Source organism: Scomber scombrus, chromosome 10 (genome assembly GCF_963691925.1).
Source record: "Scomber scombrus chromosome 10, fScoSco1.1, whole genome shotgun sequence".
Taxonomy (NCBI): Eukaryota; Metazoa; Chordata; class Actinopteri; order Scombriformes; family Scombridae; genus Scomber; species Scomber scombrus.
In genome coordinates, this window is record NC_084979.1 from 10,250,496 (window position 1) to 10,274,514 (window position 24,019).

At 38.9% G+C, this 24,019-nt stretch overlaps 1 protein-coding gene across 1 annotated transcript in view; it reads left to right on the plus strand.

Moving 5' to 3' along the window:
* The window catches only part of celsr3 (cadherin, EGF LAG seven-pass G-type receptor 3), a 104,524-nt gene that overhangs the window by 62,958 nt on the left and 17,547 nt on the right, over positions 1–24,019 (plus strand). The window contains exons 15-24 of the mRNA XM_062427388.1: positions 7,959–8,100; positions 10,101–10,221; positions 12,076–12,259; positions 13,399–13,500; positions 13,601–13,695; positions 14,090–14,299; positions 19,404–19,602; positions 21,787–21,975; positions 22,062–22,248; positions 23,245–23,412. Of these exons, the coding sequence (XP_062283372.1) occupies positions 7,959–8,100; positions 10,101–10,221; positions 12,076–12,259; positions 13,399–13,500; positions 13,601–13,695; positions 14,090–14,299; positions 19,404–19,602; positions 21,787–21,975; positions 22,062–22,248; positions 23,245–23,412 (1,597 nt within the window). The remainder of the gene's footprint in view (positions 1–7,958; positions 8,101–10,100; positions 10,222–12,075; positions 12,260–13,398; positions 13,501–13,600; positions 13,696–14,089; positions 14,300–19,403; positions 19,603–21,786; positions 21,976–22,061; positions 22,249–23,244; positions 23,413–24,019) is intronic.

A 24,019-nucleotide genomic window follows, 5' to 3' on the forward strand; every position in this document is an offset into this window, starting at 1 on the left:
AAGTATAGTAACAAAAAGAGGGACTTTGACACTAAAAATACTGTACCATTGAAAGATACTTGATTCTTCTTTGGATAAACTCTTCAATACATTTGTTGCAAATTTCCCCATTGTGGGACTAATAAAGGAATATCTTATCTTATCTTATCTTTACAGGAGGAGGAGTTATTCTCATTTTATTCTCCATCATTGTAAGAGAGTACATTGTAAGGGCATTATGAAGGGATTTTCTGATTGGCTATTATGAACAGGAGGATTCATCATGAAAAGAAAGCCTGTTTTAATCTTAATTTGGGCACTTGATTGTTGTTTTAAGACAGACTTGAAAAGTTGTGAAGCATTGTGAATCCTTTTAAGTAAGAGATTGAGACAAAGCTTTAAACGGTCCACTCAATAGATAACTTGGTTTTGTCCATTTAGACTCAGGATTTGATTGAAGCTTTTGCTTTTGGTCTGACAATGCGGCTAAGTCTAAACAAGTCTAAACATTCAGCCCTCCCTGAATTTTAACTAAATTTAAAAAAATAATTTTCCATTTTGAAAGGCAAAGTGGTGCTGCTTTACAAAGCAAAGCTGCAAGCCAAAGTCAAGGTCATTGATTAAATGTGTGTTGTGCCTTCAGCTGCAAATGATGTCAGATGATGGAAGAAAGTGAAAGAGAAGTTGGTAAGAAAATAAAAGTTTGGAAACGAGCATAAGTTTCGAGCAGAGATTGCAGAATGAGTGAGTGTGTGTTGCGTGAAGAAGATACTGTGTTAAAGTGAGAGAGCCTCAGGTCTAGCAGCATGGGGGAGGAAGCACAGAGGCGCCACTATCCCTGTAGCCTCCTGCACCAGCCCTCAAGCTAATGCTAACACCTTGACTTATTAACGTGGAGCACACATTCAGAGAGGGCACACTCACACACACCCTTACGCCTTCACACATGGACACAACCACACACACACACACACACACTCAGAAGATATGCACAAACATCCTGTGCATGCGCTTATTTACTGTAAATACACACAGCCGAACTCATTATCATTAACTTTGAGCAGCACAATGAGCATTAAAAATGGAGACTGTTTTACAATGAGTGTCGCTTAGAGACAAATCAAAGTTTAATAAAAGCAGAGAGAAAAAAAGAAGAGAGAGATGCACTCTGAATAATTCTCTTTCATGTTTGTGTGTGTGTGTTTTAGCCTGGTGCTGAAAGTAGCCTAATGGGTCTCTCATGCAACTGACAGCGCCTCTGATTCATTCAGTACAGCATCCTGGAAAACACACACACACACAGAGAGAGATAAGGTTTTGCATGACAAAGCACAGAGACATCTGCTCGCTCATCTCCTTACTTAGTGTGTTTGTGCATTTGTGGGTAAGTGTACTGTATGTTAGCCTGTGTGTGTGTCTGTTTGTGTGTTTTGAGACAGTTGCTGCCAGTTGCTACGGGCTGATTCACTGCAGTGAAAATTTGAATTTAATGTGATAAATTAGAGCCATGTTGATTTATGTCCGCTTGAGTTCCCTGAACTGTTTAAAATTTTAACATGCAGAAAGCGTATGTTCATAGTTTGGTAACCAGAACTCTCGTAACCTCCTTTTACTGCAGTGATGAGTAATTGTCTGTTTTTATCAAATTGTCAAATTAGTTATTGAAGACAGCAAATGTCAAATAAATATTTCCTCAGATGGAGTTTGTCAGAAAAGTGCATTAAAGTAGTTTTCTTCCGTTTGGGTGGAGGGGTGTGGTGTGCAGCTGCAGTATATTAAGCTCGGTCCCTCTGGGGAAAAAAAAAACACTGAGAGATTTATGAGTTTCAAGCTGTATTTCCTGTGTTCCAACCTACAGTACACCCATATCCTCAAGGTGCTGAATCAGGGCAAAGTCATTCCCTGTGACAAATGACTCTTCACCTAGAAATGTCATTTATTGATCAGGTTTAATATCAAAACTAGAAATATACAGGTACTTGGCGCTGTTGTGCTGCTATATTAAAAGAATGTTTGGCATAAAGTGAGGTTTGTCTAAAAATGAACAATTTGCTATTTGAAGAAAGTGTTGCTTACTTGCAAAAATAATGGACTCTTTCACACTTTCACAGATGAAGTTTTCTTTTAATTAAAAGTTCTTCATGGGTTGAGAAAGTTCTGCAAATCTCTGGTTCAAGCTAACATAGAATACATTATTATTATAAGATATAAATAACGCCATTATTCTCGCTACCATTATTCTCAGGGTTGTTTGAGACATTAAGCTTCAACTTCACACCAAACCTGCTATTTCTTTTATCCAACATACTGGTCTAAACACGACCATCAGTTTAACACAACATTTCTCAAAACAAACTCCCCAGATTTAACAATTTAACTGGATCTTTAAGTCTTGAACCCTGGACATCATGGTGAATACATTATTATAAGCCAGTCCTTTATTCAGATCCACTGTTCATTAGTTTAGATCCCAATATTTTTAAAGATGTAAAATGAATCATTCTGAATTGTGGGTCATTTTTATATTATGATTTAGCTTTAAAGCTGCATCATTAGGGTACAAAAAGACTCCAAAACCAGCTGACCCACACCCTTGACATATTGTCATGCTAAAATGTTAGCTATAGTATAACAGCCCCTCAAGCCAATTAGCACCTATTAACACATCTAATACACAAATAAAGTATTTTATGGGATGGACAAAAACTTGATTTGAAATGAATGCTGAGTTGATGTTTAAGCTTCTTTTATGAGCCTCCACCAACTCCTGAGAAGAACATCCTACTATTTACCAGCATGTTCCTCTTTCTTCATCAGCTAGAGCTTTATTACTGAAAACTGCAGCCTGCTGCCTGAGACTGGTGAGACTGAACCAATGCCTTAAATGTACTGCAAAACAAAAAGAATGGCTTAAAAATGCCCAACAGCTCTATTGAGCTGCATTTAATTGGGCGTTACTTGTCAGTGCAACTGTCCACATTTATATATCACACACTTGATTCAGTGAACAACGCTTTCACAGATCATTCTGTTGACATCCACAGTGTTTCCTCTGTCAGAAAGAAGACAGTTGGATACACTGCAGATTAATTGATGGTTCAGTAACCAGATGACTCATCGTCTTTTCCCGACCGTAGTCTTGAGGAGAAGTCAAGCTGATGTTGTGTTACAGTAAAGTGTCTAAAGCCAGTTAGGAAGCTGTGAGTCACACTGTGTGTGTGTGTGTGTGTGTGTGTGTGTGCGTGTGTGTGTGTGTGTGTGTGTGTGTGTGTGTGTGTGTGTGTGTGTGTGTGTGTGTGTGTGTGTGTGTGTGTGTGTGTTTGTGTAGCTCGAGAGGCCTAAAAACTTTTCAAAGACGCTTCTGGACTCTGAATGCGAAAGTCAAACACATTCACACACATGATGGAGCACTCTTTGTTCTTACAAGCACAAGCCTCCCTTTCTCTCTCACTATCCACGTGTATTGCCTCTTTTTCTCTCCCATATTGTTGTGACAAGGCCAATGTCATTAAGAGCGTCTGAAAACAGCCAAGGCCGTTGTCGCCTCTCTCTCTGTCAGTTGCCATGGTGAACGTGTAAAGATGTATAGCGCCGATAGAAGATGATTGAATGTGTGTGTGTGTGTTTGAGAGAAAGCGACAGAACTAGAGAATGACAGAGACGGAGAGTGGGGGATCATGAGATAACAAATAAGCCACAATTTGTGTATGTGTGTGTGTATAATCATATGATCATACCTGTGTGTTTGCTTGTGAAAAGAAACTGAAATGAATAATTGAAAACTGAACAATACATGTGATTATCTTTACTCTTTTGTTTGTGTAATGCCTGAAATATTTTCAAGCAAGAGGAAGACAGAGAAGCATGAGTTAAATGAAAAAATAGCCTAGAAAGGTATTTTTTATATATTTTTTGGAGGCATTTTATGTCTTTATCATGACAGTGGAGACATGACAGGAATTGAAAGGAGAGAGTGATGGGGAGTGACATGCAACAAAGGACTACAGCTGCATTCCAACCGCAGATGGTGCTTTTTATATGGCATGCCTCTTAACCAGTAGGCTACTGGGGCATGTCATGTGGAAAGGTTTGAGGTAGGCGGGGAGCAAAGCCAAATGTATGTGCATGTTTTTAGTTTCACAAAGAACAGAATGAGCTGGAGAATCAATGAGAGAGAGAACTGATATTTAAAGAATAGGAGTCATTGGAAAGCTAGTGTGTGTCTAAAGCTGCAGCCAAGGCCACAGGCTTTAAAGGCAGAGTGGTTTCTGTATTTTCTATAGACGGACACTTAAAAGCATACCTCACACAGGTCTGTCAGCTCCAGAGGGAGGGAGGGAGGGAAGCAGACCTCAACAAGCTGCACACATACTTCAGTCACACTTCAATCTATAGAGACGTCCTTCTATTTGGTGCTGTGAAATTAAAAAGGTGGCTTCAGAGAAGAAAGCGCTCGCTGAAGGGTGGGAGGTGATTGTATAGAGTGTGAGGTAGATATTTTTATTGGTGAAAAAAAGTCAGAGTGATCAGTGAGACAAAATGGAATATCTTGTTGCAAGGATATAGAAAGCTTGTTTTCTGTTTTTACCTGATGGTTACTATCAGTGTGTAAGGAATTGTTACTCTTAAATACTTTGATGATCTAATTATTATTGTGCATGATAGGGCTGGGCAATATATTGATATTATATCAATATTATGATATGAGACTAGATATCATCTTAGATTCTGGATATCATATTATCATGATATGGCATAAGTGTCTTTTCCTGGTGTTAAAGGCAAATTACAGTTACCAGACTGCTCTAGCTGTTCTATTATTGGCTTTTATCCATTTAGTCATTATATCCACATTATTGATGATTATTTATCAAAAATGTCATTGTGTATATATTTTGTGAAAGCACCAATACTCATCCCTACAATAATTGTCGCAATATCAATATTGAGATATTTAGTCAAAAATATTGAGATTTTTGATTTTGTCCATATTGCCCAGCCATAGTACATGACTCATGAAATAATTCATCCAGCGACATATCTCATATGAGAGCATGTATAATAATAGAGAAATAGTTCTTCTTGTTGGCCACATAAGAGAGGTCAATTATGATTGTTATATTCTGGTGAGTGAGAAGTTTGGAAATGTCACCGCTGTCTGTTGTTGTTTGTACCATCTGCATTTAAACCATGAGGAGACTTTCATCTACAAGTCATATTAATGTTAACATGAGTTGTGGATCTTTTCAGCGCTTAGAGGAATATTTATATTATGGAAAGTCTCAAAAAGAAATAAATTGGTATTTGAAAGTATGAGTGCTTTTCTGACATGCTGAGCATAAACCACACATTTTCACCCCCCGAGTTGTCTCTTTATATAAAAATGACATTTTAACGACTCTAATACTAGCATGTGATTGCTGATATGAAAAATGCCAAAACGTGACCACTGTCGAGAAAGCACAGGCCTTTGAATTCACCCTATTAGGTATTTTTGTATGAATAAAGTTTTATGACCCAAACTGAACTTGATTGATTATATATATTATATATTATATATATCTACAGCATTGTAGTATAAACACAAACATCATTGAGAAGCACTGTCAATAACAGATGGCTGTGTTCATGTTTAAACATTTCTCATTGAGTTTTTTACCAGCTGTTATCATCGACATCTTTATGTTGTACTGAGATCATTTGTTCTAATGTGTGATGCCTATAACAGTATCTTGGAGTCCCCCGATAGGATATACAGTATATGATCATGAATATTGACATTTAACCCATATAAGAGTAAGGTTACTACAAAAAAAGGGAATTGTTCCAGTCTCTAGCTTTTGGTTTTACTCTAAACTAATGACATGAAAAGGCTCCTGATGATGGTTTGAAAGTGAAACTGAAATCTTGAGAGTTTCTTTGTTAGTTTCTTACATGCTATAATGCGGTCAAAGTCAGTTGAGGTGTAAACATCTTGTCACTAACCTTATTGTTACATTTTCTCGCTCTTTTTTTAAATCACATTTAAAGCAACAAATACCTACATTCCTGGGATCTGCTGCATTATAAGGATTCAGTGTCATTAAATTATTATTAATCCCAGCCAATCATCTTTAAGTCTACTCATACCTTTTTAGCCAGTCTGAATGTGATTTTATTGGATTTACCACATTTATTTCCATCCCAACATGAAAGTGGGATCTTGTGGTGTAGCTTAGTTCTAATATTTTAATCCAACTTTTAGTACAGGTACTTTAAAGACTCAATACAACAAGTATCCTCTTTTTAAATGAAAAACAGGTCTGGGTTGGAGGCCTTTATTTGTGTTAAATACACCCCAAAGAGTGTGTAAAGCATTCTGCTTTAGTCATTAGATTAAAGAGGGGTTTTATGTGCTGGCCTGTATTACCATATAAGAGGCTGGTGTGTTTGTGTTGAGTATCTGGGGATTGCATTGAAGTGTGTGACAGCTTCGTTTACCTCGTCAAACGTGTGTGCTGTACGTTGTTGTGTTGAAGTGGCTCGTTTAGCAGCGTCAAAATGTGCTGTCTGGGTTTTTATTGAGGCACTTTTCTGTGCTATTATGGTAGAGACGTTTTTGAACTTTTTCTCTCATGGTTTCATTTTTTTTTTTAAACTCACTTCTTCTTCGGTTCCACCTGATTTGGATCCCTTCTTTTTTGTGGCATGCAGAGTTTGTAGCAGCAACATGTTGGTCACTCTCATGGTTATTTACACATCTACTGTAACCCTAACCCTAACCTGAAAATGTATGGGCTGTTATGAACACACAGAGGTTTTTATGATATTAAAAACACATTTTGTTGTTAAACTTTTCTTTGAGGTGACTTATAAAAATAACCTTCCTATTTTTACAAGGTTTTCATGTTTTTCATGTTCATGTTTTCTTGATGCTCAGCCTGTTTTTAGAGATATTTCTGCTAAATTGAGATAGATTACAATGTGGTTTCCTTTTCTCAAGCAGTGATGGTAATTTTCTTTCAGAGGAAGCTTTGTGTTACGGTGGATGACAGAATTGTAATTCACAGTTGTGGCTTGTTTTTTAGTGGCTCGCCCAGCTGGAGTAGTAAGGGGAGACGTTTGTGATAATCACTGTTTGATGTTTGAGATGTGTACTTGGAAACTGACAGGTTATTATGTCTGGTACACGGAAGGGAAACGAGAGATGTTTTGCATAATTTAATTTCAAAAGTTGTTGTGCTCTCATATTATGATTGTGTATATATAAGGGAAATCCTTCAAGCACATTTTGACTGCTCGGGTCCTCTTTTTGTGCTGTACTATCTCTGACTATTTTCATTTTCAGAAAGTAGAACTTTAAACTGGAAATGTTCACATTTGATGTATCCGCAGACTGTTTATTACCAAGATAAAATGTTCCTACTGAACGTCAGCTTATTTCATTTGTACTTACCTACAATATCTGTCCCTTGGAACTAAAGCATTCTGGTTTTGCAATTTAGAGTAGGTTAGGAAAAGATTGAGTCTTTGGATAAATAAAGAAAAGGTGCAGAAGCTTTTATAATAATTATGTTTATCTTGTGATATATATTTATTATTATAAAGATATTTCCCTAAAGAAAGGAAATGCCAGTCTCCAGTGTTAAAATCCTGACATTTGTACTGTCCAACCATCCCATCCACCCACCTCTCTGTGACACTTCTTGGAGAGAAACATTCAGTATTTTTCCAGTGAGTGTAGAGCAGGCAGCAATTACATTTCCTCCAACACGTATTTAGCAACTGTTGTTTGTATTTGACTTGTAGGATGGCAACCCCCACACAGATCCACTACAGCCAAAAAGCATTTTGAAATTAATTTCTCTCTCTCTCTCTCTCTCTCTCTCTCTCTCTCTTCTCTCTCTCTCTCTCTCTCTCTCTCTCTCTCTCTCTCTCTCTCTCTCTCTCTCTCTCTCTCTCTCTCTCTCTCTCTCTCTCTCTCTCTCTCTCTCTCCCAGGTTACTATGGGAAAGGCTGCACTGATGCTTGCCATCTGAATCCATGTGAAAATGAGGCTCAGTGCCACAGGAAGCCCAGCTCTTCCCATGGATACATCTGTGACTGTGGGGACAACCATTATGGACAGTACTGCCAACACAGGTACACTCACACAAACACTCTTACACATTCACTCAACAATTGAACTACAGTTCACCTATGAGAGATGCCAGCACGGTATAAAGCTATTTGATGCTGCCTGTAGCCTGGCTAAGCTCTGTTCAAGTGTGTGTGTGTGTGTGTGTGTGTGTGTGCGTGTGTGTGTGTGTGTGTGTGTGTGTGTGTGTGTGTGTGTGTGTGTGTGTGTGTGTGTGTGTGTGTGTGTGTGTGTGTGTGTCTTGCCAGCTTTAGTTCAGCCTTGTTGTCCCACATCTCCAGCCTTGCATGTAATCCACAGTGGGATGAGCGTAGACTTAATGTAATAACACACACACACACACACACACACACACACACACACACACACACACAAAAACCACATTAAAGTTATATGTGTGTGCGTAAACTGTGCAAAGCGAGCGTGACCCCGACCTGACCCCGTACTTCTTTCCTTCCTGCCTGTGAAATCCACAGAGCTTTACTGTGATCTGTTCTGTGTGTGATTGTGTCTCAGATGTTCGCCTTTGATCCGGTGAGTGGGTGTTTTTCGCAAAGACACACGCTGTCAGCTGCTGATGTAATATACTGTCTCTACAAGTCTCGCTATCTCTTAATTTCCACGGATGTGCCCCACCCTCTCTCCACAGCTCTAATTTGACCTCTTTCTTAAGATATGAAGCTATCAAATTTAGAATATCGGCTCATTAATCAACTTCTTTGATAGGTTGTTGGAACGCAGGCGCTAAAATCGTCAATATTTACTCAGCAGACTTTAGATTAAGTTGCTCCCTGCTACTGTAACTCTATCATGATAAATAGATGATAATATTAATAATGCATTAATCCTCTTTTTTCAAGAAGTAGGCACACATTTTCAAATTGCAGCTTCTCAAATGTAATGTACTCATTTAAACTGGACTTAATCTATTTATTAACAGCAAAAGGTAATTGGTAGCTGTTCAGGTGCATCTCGAAAAATCAGAACTTGTATCAACTCTGAATGGTTAATAATAAGTAATACAGTGACAATTTTAACTTTTTCCTTTTGTTATACTAGTTTACTTTTCCAGCCTTTATTTCTATGTTTTTCCCTCCCCTAGTTATGATGACAAAGTGTCTTTCTGGATGTACTTGTCCCCTTTAACCCCTTTAAGCAGCCCAAAATACACAGCAGGGACCGATAATTCACTTAGAAAGCCGATTCTGTTGGGTGATGTAATATAAAATCTCTGGAGACACAGAGTCAATCCTAATATTTTACCAATATCACTGATATCTAAATCCTCTCTGCAAAAACGCCACATAAGGAGCGATGAGATGCACACAAGAACTGTGAGAAGTGCTCATCTCTTCAGTGATCCATTAGACACTGAGAGCAGAAGGAGAGCAGATTTAGTGAGATGTGAGCAAAGGGAATAAAAGAGTGAAGTGACGTGTACAACCAGAGTGACAAAATCGGAGGCGTTCTTCACAGGAGCGGAAATTTAGCACTTTGATAAAATGAATGAATGAAAAGCTGTCTTAAACTGGAGTCAGTCAGGTGTGGCTGGTCCATCAAAATTGAGTTATTGAGTTTTGCTCTTTTTATTCATGAATATATTACAAAGCCCTAATATTTCCTTCATATTTTTGTAAAATGATAATTGCTCTCTATGGCTGTGCATATTCGTGTGTTTGTGTAATATTTATCTATAGTGTATATTATTTTATATTGTGTTTCATTGTGTCTTTCTTAACCCCTCAATTTCCCTTTGCTATTTTTCTTTTTCTAGTTTTTTCACTCCACCTTTCAATATTAATATTTTCTCTGTTTAATCCCCCTCCTTCTTTTCTCCCTGACTGCTTCACTTTGCTTTCATGTCTTTGTTCCCAACTCATTAGTTAGTTAGAAATCAGAGGGAAATATGCCCCCTTTGAAGAGTTTAGAAAAACATTGTTGAAATATTCTCTCACTCTTTCCATACTGATTTTACTTTCGTGTGTGTGTGTGTGTGTGTGTGTAGGATTGATCACCAGTGTCCCAGGGGTTGGTGGGGGTCTCCGACCTGTGGACCATGTCACTGTGACACCAATAAAGGCTTCGACCCTGACTGTAACAAGACCAGCGGACACTGTCACTGCAAGGTAAGAAAACACACAACAAACACACACAGTGCAGCTTTGGTTTGCATTTCAATTTGCAACATATTAAAAAGTTATTTGAGCATGTTTTTACATGAGTATCTGATTATGACAATGACAGTGCAGTAGCTACTTGTTTGTATTTTTAGTTAACAGGTAACAAACTCTCTGTATGAATGATATTTTTTACACACACACTGACCAGCGATACTGTTTGGATTAGAAGGACTTCACTGGTATAAATCTATAGATCAGTTTGGTTTAACTCAGACGCACTGTAATCAGCTCAGTCTGATAGATCTGCAGGCTAATCCAGATATACTAGCTACATCAAACATGATACAATGATCATCCCCGTGTATTGACATTTCTACCTTGTCTGAGTGTGTATATTGAAATATTTGTGTGTAACCAGTGTGTTTTTTTCAAGGCTTACTCTGACATTTGACCCTAATCTTTAATCTCTGATATTGACCTCAGATATAAACCTAGCAAATACACAGAACACAGAACACACACACACACACACACACACACACACACACACACGCACATATACACACACAATAAACTCTATAGCCTTCCTCTATAAAAACTGATTGACATGAAAGCTTTCTCTCAGCGTGTTATGCTCATGCTGAGAATGTTCTCATTTCGCCTACATACATACTGTTCAGGTTGACACACACAGCCCTGTATCCAATATTATAGTGTACATCCTAATGGCAGCTAGTATTCGCCCTCTTTCATGCATTTATTCTGCCTCTACTGAATCAACACTAAAGTAAATGATTTCTTTGTGTTAAGCTCACATTTCACAAACACTTCTCCTGTTTTTCTTTTGAGAAGTGTTTTTGGTTTTTCTTCCACATGTTGTTAAATAAGATTATCATACTGTGGGAAGGGGCTCTGCATTTGCGCATTTGTTTTACACCATAAAGTAACATAAGATTAACTGCAATTCAACTGTAAAATGCAACTAAAAGCATCCTCAGACTGACAGTCTTGTCAGACATAATCTTTTGTGCTTTTTAATTAGAAGCTTTCCCCTTAAGACATGTTTTAAGACAAAATACTCTGCTTTGAATAATGATTTGTGTTGATAAGGTTTTTTCATTAAAAAAAGTTAAATTACCTTATTCAAATTACATGTAGCCCTTCTTCCTCACTCAAAAATCTATGAATATGCAAATACTGAAAATGAAATGTAACTAGATAAAGGATGGCTGTTATTTCACTTTAAAGTCCATTTTCAGAGTGTGTGCACTGCAGGCTTTAAGTTGCCACATCACACCTGGTGTTAGTTGAATATTAGAACATGATGAGCTCTGTCATGCTCGTACATACACATCTTAAACTGAGATATAAGGTGAGCACAGATAAACTTTCCCACCATCAGTAGATTGATTTGAAAATAGTACCTCAATCAGTACAGTGAGGGTCAGAGCATCCAAATGAGGGAACAACAAGCAACACATATTTTTGAAGTAGGAGAACAAAAAATGGTGGTGCTGCACCGTCGTCCCCTGCTGTAACACCATCATTCATTATTTCCAAAGCGCAGTGTTAAATATAAATATTCTAATGCAGGTTCAGCAAGCAAATAAATAACTGCCCTACTTTTTGTCTCTGCCACTTTTACACATGGTGCATGCATGATTGCTCCTTTATTCTTGTCTCTGTCTTTTTTATGCCATTGTATAAATCTTGCCCTCATGCATGTGGTGATGTAATCGCTGGCACTATTCTTGGCGCTGTGACATTTTACATTCGTCTGACAGAGGTTGAACTGTGTGCCTACTTGTGCCTACTTGTGCCTAATGTGCCCTCCATGTATGTGTGTGTGTGTGTGTTCAGGAGTTTCACTACCGTCCGCGGGGCTCTGACACCTGCCTGCCATGTGACTGCTACCCGGTCGGCTCTTTCTCGCGGTCATGTGACTCAGAGACCGGCCAGTGCCAGTGCAGGCCCGGCGTGATTGGTCGCCAGTGCAACGCATGTGATAACCCCTTTGCTGAGGTCACAAATTCAGGCTGTGATGGTGAGAAAGACAGACTGATGTTTCTCAATTGATTTTTATTCTTTTAGCATTTTTGTTTCCTCATATGTTTTTCTTTTAAACTATGCTATTGATTACCAGGACTAGCGGTGACCTAGTAATTATCTATTAAATCATTTCTTGGGTTTTAGACCTGAGATAATGATGCATCTCACTGCTGCATTTAAAAAATACTCTGGTTTACCCAACAGGGAGGCTTCTTTGTTCATTCATTAATGTGTCCTTGTGCTCAGCATCACACATGCAGACAGTGCAGATGGGATTTATTAAATTAAAAAAAACTTAGAGAAATGAAGCATCTCACTGCTGCATTGTGTTCTTTCCAGAATAACAGCGAGTCGCCCAGCGGGTGGTAATTATGGGTTAAAACAACATATTTGTTATTGACTGGAAGACTGAATCATTGGTGGAAAATTGCTAACAACTAAAACTGTGCTGCTACCTTGCAGCTCCTTTGTGGTTCATGGGCAAAAATTGTCAGGTTTCGGACAATAGTTTGCAAAGATGGATTTAATATTAAAGCTTTGTTAGTGTTGATCTCCAACAGTAGCCAAAATCATTTGTTACCTTCTTTGTTTCTATAGTAGAATTGCCCCCAGGCCAGTGGTAGACTACAGAAAATTAATAATAATAATAATAATTTTCGAGATGGATTTAAGAGCAGTATTCAAACAGAGTAAATCATCCATGAAGACAAACAGATACGGATGAAAATTCTGAGGCACAACTGAGCTCTCACCCATATAATCATCTCTGTCTAATAACAGATTTCATATTCTTCTTTTGGCTTTCAAAATGGTCTTGTTGACTTGTGCCCAAACCCAAAATAACAAAGAAACCATTAATTATATTCAGTGTCTGTTTAACATCCTCAAGTTAATTCTATGTTTCTGTTTTTCTCTTCTGTGCTTTGTCACTTTCCAGTTTCCCCACTTGTAATTACTTCCTTTAATACGTAGTTGCTCTTTTATTCTTTCGCTCTCATTTTCATCTCCATTTCTGCCTGTCAAAAGAAAAACATTTCCACCTCATTAGTGACTTTTTGTTATGTTTTTAATGGAAAAGTTCAGTGAACTGATATGAATGAGTTTAAATGATTTTCTGTTTGTCTCTCTCTGCAGTCATTTATGATGGTTGTCCAAAGACCATCACTCAGGGGATCTGGTGGCCACGAACCAAGTTCAGCCTGCCTGCCGCAGTGCCATGCCCCAAAGGCTCTGTGGGTCCGTACAAACTCATACCCTTATACATTTAATCAATATATGCTGTGTCCTTGTGAAAGGATGTTCAAAATTTTGAGTTTCTTGTTTCTCCTCCTGACAGGTGCCGCCATCAGACACTGTGATGTAGAGAGAGGATGGTTGGAGCCAGACCTTTACAACTGCACCTCCCCTCCATTTGTGGAGCTCAACACTGCTGTAAGTAGACCGATATCATTGATACCACTAAACACGTCTTCATGCTTCCCACAACTTGTTCCTCACCTGAAAAGCACTGAATCGTAACCAAACCTTAGATGCACTGTCAATTTGAAAAATAATAATAATAGAGGCTGAACAAAGATATCAGCACCTGAAGTCCAGACATAAAGGTTAAAACTTCTATTTGCCATCAGTTTGTTTGAGCTCTCATGTCTGTTACTTTATTCAGCTCCCAACTATTGTCAAACTGTTCAAAAAGCACACAAAATAAAAGTGCATTATATGTAGGAATATTGTACTTCTTGTAAAGAATTTGTAGGACAAAATGTTTGAATTCACATATGAAAAACTCACATGCAAGTATGCTCCTTTTGTGTCTGTGTTGGTTTAGCTTGACTCTCTGGAGCGTAATGAAACGGAGCTGAACACCATCATGGAGAAGAAGCTCGCCCACCAGCTCCGTGACATCACCGAGGCAACTGCCCGACTCTACGGCAATGACCTGCAGATCGCACAGCGACTGCTGTCCCGCCTCCTTACCTTCGAGACCCAACAGAGCGGCTTCGGACTCACCGCCACTCAGGACGCACACTACAATGAGGTAGAAAAACGCAATGCTACATTTTCATTTGCATTCATCCTTTTTGTTTTGTCCATAACAGCCATTAACAGTTACTTGCAAATACATCTTTACCAATAACTGTTAATGGCTGTTATGATTCACCTTGCTGTTCAAATCCAAAACAGTTTTGGGAAAAGAGCAGGCAGCAGCAGGAGACACAGGATACAATGAGATTCATGGGAAAAGGTCTTTTTATTTTATTTTAAGAAGCACTATCACACATATCACACACAGAGTCCAGGTTATTTCTTATCATTGTTCTGTGTTATTAAGGTTATTTTGGTTGCATTGATCTTTTGATGATTAAAAATGCACACATTTTAATGAGAGGTAATTAAAATTCTGTTCAACACACAACAACTGTGCAGGTTGTGAAAGGTTGTTTGAAAGGCAGGTCAGATAGCGAAGTGTGAAAGACAATAATCAGTGTGCTCTGTTGATTTTAACTTGTGAAAATACAAACATGCTGTGAAACTCATCACTGCCACCATCACGTTTATTAGTGTTGTCAGAAGAGACAAGTGTACCCTTAGAATCGACATTATGGAATAGTAGGTTATTATATCCAACTATGCTAAATGTATCAGTTTTTGCATTTTGATTCTCCACCATCCCAAATTGATGTGCACTGTATTAAGTTAGACTATAAACCTCTACATCTGCACAGAATGTAGCAGAAGACATAAATATCTGCTGTTATTTAAAACAGATTGATTGATATACTGTACCTTCATGGCGTACAGACCCACTGACTAGATTGCACAACGAGATAGCTTTTCTCTGAAATGGGAAGTAATGTTACTATGGTGATGTCATTTCCCTATATTACCTGATGCGAAACGCAGGAGTAGGGGCTGACATGCGATAATTTAAGCATGTTGGCGTTTTGACATAGCGCCAGCAGACATCTCCATATCATTTTGCTCTAAATATTTAGCTTATACATCAAATTTAGCTGGCAAGAAATGAGCTGTCCATACGTCACAATTAAATGGTTGAAGCACCCCCCCTCCCCACGCACACACACATTTACCTTTTAAACTTCTGTTTCAGTTTACTGGCTCATGTGTCAGTAAATGAAAAATTGCTTATTACTGTGGTAAGGGTGATTTATTATCAGAATATTAAATCGCTTTTCACCTGTTATTCAAACACATACTGTCACACGTTGCTACAGTACATTGTATTTTTACTCTCAGTACCAGCTGTAGTGGTAGTAGAAATACTGGTAAGGGATGTTCATTGTGATACATTTTACACTAGCTGTTATTTTCAGTCATTTATCTTCAGCTGCTGATTCAGTTCCAGCTCATTCATGCAGCTGGAAGCTGATTTATTCATATTTAATAGGGGCCGTGGTGGGCAGTTAAAACAATGTTTTTTTGGTTCTCATATCTCTCTTAAATATCTACAGTTGACGCAGGGAAGCATTTAATCATTTAATCATTTATGCTAACAGGGAAGATTTTAGCCTGCTGATAACAACAGTAGCAGTCGTAGGCACACCCTGCTCTGCTGAAACAGTTTAAGCCATTGATAATGTCATTGCAATACAGCTAACAATGGGTTGCTATAGAAACTGAGTGGCTGTGGTAGTAACATCTGGTCATCTGAGCAAAAGAGTGGCATCTGTGTGTTCTTGTGATGCTTGTGACATGATCTTTGATAAAAAGATTTTTAAATTTCCAATTTCATGAATACATACACGGTTCTGTTTTTTTTTTTTTTACACAACTCCCAGAATTAAAGAGACAACATTCACTCTTTTTCTTGGGGTTCTACATAAGCAGCAAGTACTTATCCTAATTCATGGCATACGGTGCTGTTGTCACATTTTATCTCCTGCGTTGTGGTTGAAAGTGAAAAGAGTGTACCTTCTCCTCTGAGGTGCACTCACCTTCATCTGATTTAATGCTCACTTGTTGCACGTTCTGAATTCACAGATACAAATTGTTGCTCCAGCTATGAAATTATGAACAAGGAGAGAAAATGTCAAAACACTGGAGAATGATTTGTCTGGGGTTTTTTTCCCCTTTTTGTTTTGATAGGACCCTCAAAAGCACAACGCCAAATACAGTTCATTGCTTTACGTGATCAGTACATAATCTTTGGTTCGGATAGTTGCTATGGCAACACAGCAATAGCATTAACGACATCCCACAGTGACTGAACCTTTTCCTGCCTGACATTTCACTTTACTGCTTTACCTGGTTGTAATTTAGAAACATGGCCATCAGGATTTAACATTTGGTTAGTTGGATTACAGCAGCTAAGAGCCGCTATATGTCGCTGCCATAGTGCAGTAATGATTTGTATTGTCTTCTTGCAGTTTTTGTAAAAGAAAGACCTCAACTCACCTCACTTGTAACCTCAGTGTCTGGCTCTAAAACAGTCCTGCCACCTACATCTCATCATGTCAAGTTAATGAGGCAGCTCTGGTTTATCCTGCCAGCACGGGAGTGGAGCTGCAGACAGCCATTTTTTTCTCAATAATTAAAAAAATACAGTATATAATGTATCCAGTAATACCTGACACCTCGCTTTAAACTGCAGCTATCAGACCAGATGAAAAGGTGATGTGGAACACAGTTACTATAGTAACCCAGCGGCGGTAACAGAAGCCCGTGGCTGCAGAAGAAACGAAGGAAGGCAGACGGGGAAGCAGGGTTGTCACAAGAGAAATTTTGTGATGAATGAAGGAATGGTGGAAGATGGAAACCTTTAATGTTCAAGCTGTGATCAAAATCTGGTTCACTACTACACCTCCAGACAGATGTGTCACCACGTACCTAATTGCAAAAATATATCAACTTTTATTCAGTGAGGGAGAGACCTTTGTATATTCTGCTACAGTCATTAAAACAGCTGGCGTTTGCAATGTGCTGCACAATAGTCTTAACAAGGTGATCATGTAAAGCTTTCTCATTGTTAATTCTCCACTGTATAAAAAAGGAAAACTATTGAAATAGTTTGAAAGAAGATTCCAAAATAAAATGTGATGAAATTAATTTGTCCTAAATAAACTGCATATGACAACACATTGCTGTTTGTACAAAATGTCGGAATCAGTTTTTCAGACTGATCTCTGATGTAGAAATATGCTCCAACCTGCCATCCCATGCTGCCTGTCTTTCAGCCTTTGTGTGCCCTGTGCCTCTCTCTCATTCTGTAATCCTGTCATCTGCTGCCTCATTAAAACGATTCTCTTTCTGTTTGTTAGCCTTGCTTGATTTTCACCCTCTTTTTTTCCCCATAGGTAAACACAGCTCATATGAGCTCTCGCAGCGCACAGCCTGCTTGGGCGTAAAGCCTAAGATCCCCTATAACGTGTTTTCATGGTGAATTACTGGCTTACTTCCAATCTGCGTAACACAGCATATTTGAGCTCCTGGTTCTCTCCAAACAAAGCCACATGTTCAGAGGAAACCATGAAAGGAAACTGGACTTGGCGTGTTAAATGAGCCTTTTTGAAAACACAGCGGGCATGAATGTGTGTTTGTCCTGAGAATGATTTATTCATAGCAGCGTTTTTAACCTTCTTTGGGCTGACATACTTCACTGTACAGTACTGTATCTCTTCACCTGCTACAATGGTGAGACAGAATCAACAGGCGAGACATCCATTACTTGACTTTTATTGTCCATATGAGGTCAACAGAGAGGTCATCTCTCCAAAGAGTTTAAAATGTCAGTCCTAATAGGTGTGAATAGACACAGATCATTAAACAACTCTATTTAAAAGAACAAATGCAACATTAATTTAATCTTTAAGTGTCGGTTTTTTATGTCATCAAATCATCTAATTTCTGTCTCATTATCTTTTTCCTGCATCTCTCCATGACTTGTCCTCCCTTCTTCCATTCTTATTCACTTACTTACAAAACCCTTTTCTTACCTTGTCTTTCCCCTCCCCTATAGTTCACTACCTTCCTCTTATATTGTACTGTATATTATTTTCCAAGTTTATCTGAAGGTTTTCTGTGTATTTCTTGTCCCCAGAGCATTATGTGAGACTGCAGTGCTTTATTGGGTCTGGTGCAGTCTGACTGCAAGGAATCATATTGAGCAATTTTCCTCCCTCTCTCTCTCTCTCTCTCTCTCTCTCTCTCTCTCTCTCTCTCTCCTCTCTCTCTCTCTCTCTCTCTCTCTCTCTCTCTCTCTCTCTCTCTCCTCTCTCTCTCTCTCTCTCTCTCTCTCTCTCTCTCTCTCTCTCTCTCTCGCTCTCTCTCTCTCTCTCTCGCTACTGACCCTTACAATTACTCTTTGTTTGTTTGAAAGTCCATGCAGTCTATACTATCAATAACACGCCTCCATACAGAATCACAAATACCCACTGAATAACATGTAAATGGAGGCAAAGTGCATAAATGGCAACATCAGGGTAGAAAATCTTTATCATCGGGGTTGAGATGTACTTTCTAACTATATGTAAACATTTTGCAAATTTCTTCTAGTCACTATCACGGCAGCCCGACAAAAGATTTTACAATGAGGCTCTCTTTAGATTTCTCCTCTCCTCAACCAGGATCAGTAACAAACTCAAATTCTGTCTGTTCTCCCAATCAGTATTTATTATCTGCATCCTTAAAATATTAAAATATACAAGCCTGCAGTGCATCATCCATCCTTCTATGACGAGTACCCACCAAGTCTCTACATGAAGTTACCTTTTCACTTTTCCAGCCTCTTTGCTTCCCTGATATTCTTTGCATACATTGACTTCATTGAGTCTGAAAAAAGGTGACTCCGCCCTGAGCAGCAGACATCTTTCCCCTCCCTCTCTGGCTTAATCGTAATCTTTACAAAATAAAACAATTAATTATTTGAAATAAACTAAGAGTGATCATTTCAAATGTTTCTTCCTCATGTTCAAGACTGCTGCTGGCTTTCTATCACACTGTATCAGCTCTTTTCTTTCAGTACAAACTCTTTTCTTTCTATCTTCTATCTCTCTTTCCATTTTCTGATCCAGGATGTTGTACACGTGACTTTTTCCTCCTGAAGGCAGATAACCATGACTTACTTCTCTCTTTTTCTTCCCTTTGCTATCTTTACTAACAGTTTCTCTTTCTGCTGCTTCCAGAACATTCTGCGGGGCTGTAGCGTACTGTTGGGTCCTAGTGTAGCGGGGCTTTGGCGGGCCCTCGCTCAGAATCAGAACCACATCCCCGGTGGTGGTCCGGGCGAGCTGACAGACCTGCTGGAGCAGTACACCCAGATTCTGGCACGGAACATGAAGCTCACCTACCTCAACCCTGTGGCGCTGGTCTCTCCCAACATAGGTGGGTTCAGAATGACTACATGATCTCACACAGACACACTCACACACACAGCTAATCACTAGTCAGACCCAATAGAAGCAAATAAGACTGTAATAAAATCTTAATATTTACAGGCGATTTTCAGCGGTTGTCTCATAATACTGTAAATCACTGCTGTGAAATCAGCTAGAATGACTCATTGTAAACCGAGAGATGAACAGCGTTAATGCAAATGATGGTGGCACTGCCTGAGAGCTGGCAGCAGCACACAGAGATGGATTTCACACTCCCACACACACACACACACACACACACACACACACACACACACACACACACACACACACACACACACACACACACAGGAGCTAATGCTTCCAGCACATGCACAAATGCACAAAAAGCCTGAAGCGATGTAGCTCTGGCCAACATACATCACTTAGAAGTACAGATGCCAAACACACACACACACACTCATATTTACAGAGTATCACACGCAGGCATAAGTACACTCTCACACAGGGATGCACACACACAAACACACACTCCTTTACATATACCACACACCTGCAGGTTTGGCCATATGCCCTGTGTCATATAATTTTTTTTGGCATCCTGTCACTTGTACATTTTGCTCTACTTCACATTTTTGTCGCTTGCAATGTTGAAAATACCATTAACTAATCTGGACCACATACAACAACAAGAGGCGTCGAAATAGCAACAGCAGCAGCTCTGGTGGCGAGGAAGCCAGACAATGAATTTCACACTCAGTTACTGTAATGCTCTTAGCTCCACACTCAGATTGAATTTCTATAAAACACCCAAAAACTCATGAAACTCTTCAAAGTAACCAACTATATTGAATCTTGCATCACCAGCTTATTCCTGTGTATTTCGGTAACACGCCTAATAGAATCTCAAACCTGAAGAAAAATATAAAATAGTCTTGCCCATTTTGGCCGATTTTATAGCTTTCCTGCGTGCGTCTCATCTTTCACTTATTTTTACTGTATTTGCTCCTACTATGGAATACATCCAGAATGCTGTGAAATAATCTTAAATGGGACAGCCTGATGCAGATTGCCAGGCAGAGAGTGGAGAATTAGCAACAGCAGTGAAAGCAGAAGGAATAAGAAACACAGCCAAGGCTAAATTTCACACTCCTACACATAAACACAGACAGTTAATGCTCTTAGCCAAATTGGATGTGATGGATAACATTGGAACGGATATGGATGGACAAATGCCCATCTGTTAGCATCCAGTAAATGAGTTCCTTTAAGATTTTTTTGTATGTATCGATGTATTATATATGTTTATTTCTCTTATTATAGACTTTTAAAATCAGGAAACACCTTTTCTACCTCTCACATATGCACACACATGTGCGCGCATGCACACACACACAGGTTACACATCAGTCACGGCATATTGAGTGATTTCTCATCTCTCTCTGTATTGAGTGCAGTTCCACTTCTGTTTGCTGGGTCAAGTGTTCACTCATTATTGAACACTACACATTGATGGCGTACTTTCTGTTCACCACCTCATTTCCTATAATACGACTGTGTATGTGCATGTGTGTGTGTGTTTATGGATTTTGTATTGGCTTTTCACAAATCCACAGTGAATAAAGTGGCTTATTGATAGATTTCCCCTCAACTCTTACAGTATGTAAAAATGAAAATGAGTTGTATTGTTGAGCTGAGAAGAAGAAAACAACTCTCTGCCTACACATAATAACCCAAATTTGAATAAAAGTGGCTATCATCTATAGGAAAACTGAAAAGCCACCTTGAATCTTGTTTAACTTTGGTTCTATTAAAAATAGTAAGTGTTGTATGTTGTTGTTTGTGCTCTAAATTTCATCGACCATTGATTCAAGAGGTGGAAAATGTACCAAATGTACCAGACATTATTAGTGTGTCCATAATAAAATAGGGAAGTAAATGAATGTCAGTGTGCAGTGGTTTTACAACAGGAAGAGAATGTAGTCTTAATATTGAGAAACACTGGTAATGCTGCCTGTTGTATGAGATATAATCTGCCAGTTATTTCAACTATATAGTCTTGCTATATTAATTATAGAAAGGGGTCATTCTTATTCTTGTTTTCACTTTTAAGTATACTTCACATTAACAGATACCTGTGACTTGATATGTGAGTTCATATATGTGTTATCTCTGAATGTGTGCACTTCAGTCATGAACCTGGACCGTGTGGAGAACCACACCCATGTGAGGCGGCGTTTCCCACGTTACCACACCACCCTGTTCCGTGGTCAGGCATTGTGGGATCCCTACACCCATGTGATACTGCCCCCTGCTGCCCTGGTGCCACAGCGACAGCAGCAACACAGCTGGAAGGAGAGGGAGAGGACAGAGAAAGAACGTGAGAACAGATGCACAAATAGAAACAAAGCCTGGACTATTGGTAGGAGCTTAGAGAAAATACTCACACACGCTTCTCTCTTTCAGCCTTGACCCCTCAGAATGGTGCTCAAGCTCCCATCAGTATATCAGCCAATCAGACGGGAGAATACACTGCAGCCAGACGCACCGTCACGATGCCTGAGCAGCCTATCACCATTGTCATCTTGCTGATCTATCGCAGCCTAGGCGCCGCCCTCCCTCCCAAGTATCACACAGACCGCCGAGGAGTGAGGTGAGAAATCAATCACACACAGAACAATAAAAATATGATTACAGCAGCTCCCAGAAGCCTTTAAGAAAGAACACATGCTCGATATAGAAATCTGGATTACCTGTGTGGCTTTTATTCAGTAGCAAACAGTAAACCAGAATTGCTTTTATATAACATGAACATCACATCTTTAGAGAAGAATATTTTTTACTCATCCTCAATTTTAACAAGTAACTTGCCAGGATTTGATGAAAAACTTAAAAATGAAAAATAATAATAAATGGCAAAGGACAAATGATTGTACCAGAGGTGTGTTTGACATGTGTGATAATAATGATAATACATTGTATTAACAGAGCTCCTCCAAGATAATAAAAGATGCTTTACAACTCTTTAGTCTATTAAATGTGAAAGAAATTTAAAAATACTGATTGCAATACCCCAGAGCCCAATGTGACATTTTAAATTTGTTTATTTTATCTAACAAACACCCAGAGATACTGTACTGTAATATACAGAAAGAAGCAGCTTATCTTCACATTTGAGAAGCTGGAAATAGAGAGAGTTTGCCATTTCTGCTTGATAAATGCCTTTAACAATTAATTGAGAATCAAAATTGCACTCGGTTAATTTTACACAGTTGACTAACAGATTCATTGTCTACTTGTTTCCTCTCTAATCCTGTTATCATCTTATTTGACATCAGTTCATTTTCTCTCACTTTCTCCCGTGCTGTTTTAGCTTCTTTTCCTCTCCATCTCTCCTCCCTCTCTTCTCCTCCTCTGCTCTTCCTCACCTCACCTCCAGGCTTAATTACCAAGTAACAAACTGTCCAGTTTTCAGTATGTGTCAATAAACAGTCATTTAAGTCTTTCATCTAATGCATTAAACTCATTCCTCTCTGCTCGCTATGTCTTTGCCTATTTTACCATCTCAACCAGGATATCAAACTCTACTGTCTGTCTGATGTAGCAAATGTACATAACTTTGCACTTTCTCTCTCTCCCCTGGCCCCAGGCTTCCCAGACACCCAGTAATGAACTCCCCAGTGGTCAGTATCTCTGTCTACAACAACCAGACATTTGTTGGCGGACACTTAGACCAGCCCATCCTGCTGGAGTTCAAGCTGCTGGAGACGGCCAACCGCAGCAAGCCGCTGTGTGTGCAGTGGAACTACAGCAGTCAGTGAGTACCAATTTACATATAATATAATTTACTCATATAAACCAACATAGATGTGAATACACAGAAAAGACAACATTGTACATTAGGGCTGGTTATTGTCAATTACACCACGCTATATGGAGAAGATTTTGTTACCATGATGTATTATTTTGATACTTAATCTCGTAAACTGTACAAGAAATGCAGATGTCTGTGTGGCCCAGTGCTTCTGTTGCATTCTAATGTGGAAATATTCACAGAGAGCTGAGCACAAATATTCACATGAGTATGAAAGCCTATGATGTTGGGAAATATCTGAGTAACTTTTGTAAATGTTTGCATGTGGAAATGTACATTAAAATTACATATAAAGGTAATTTAAGGTATAAAAGCATGATTAGACTTAGCAGGAAACGCACAGGTGTAATTAATAACAATAACGATGCTTCTGTTCCCAATAAGTCATTCCAGTGAGCCAAGATGCACGATAACAGGACACTGAAACTGGCTCACCTACAGGGACTGCTGTCGTTACTAATGCAATTAATTAAACCTGTGCTTGTCCTGCTCAGACATGATTAAAAAGTCAACTGTGAAAAACATTCAGTACAGAAATGTGTTTTAAACT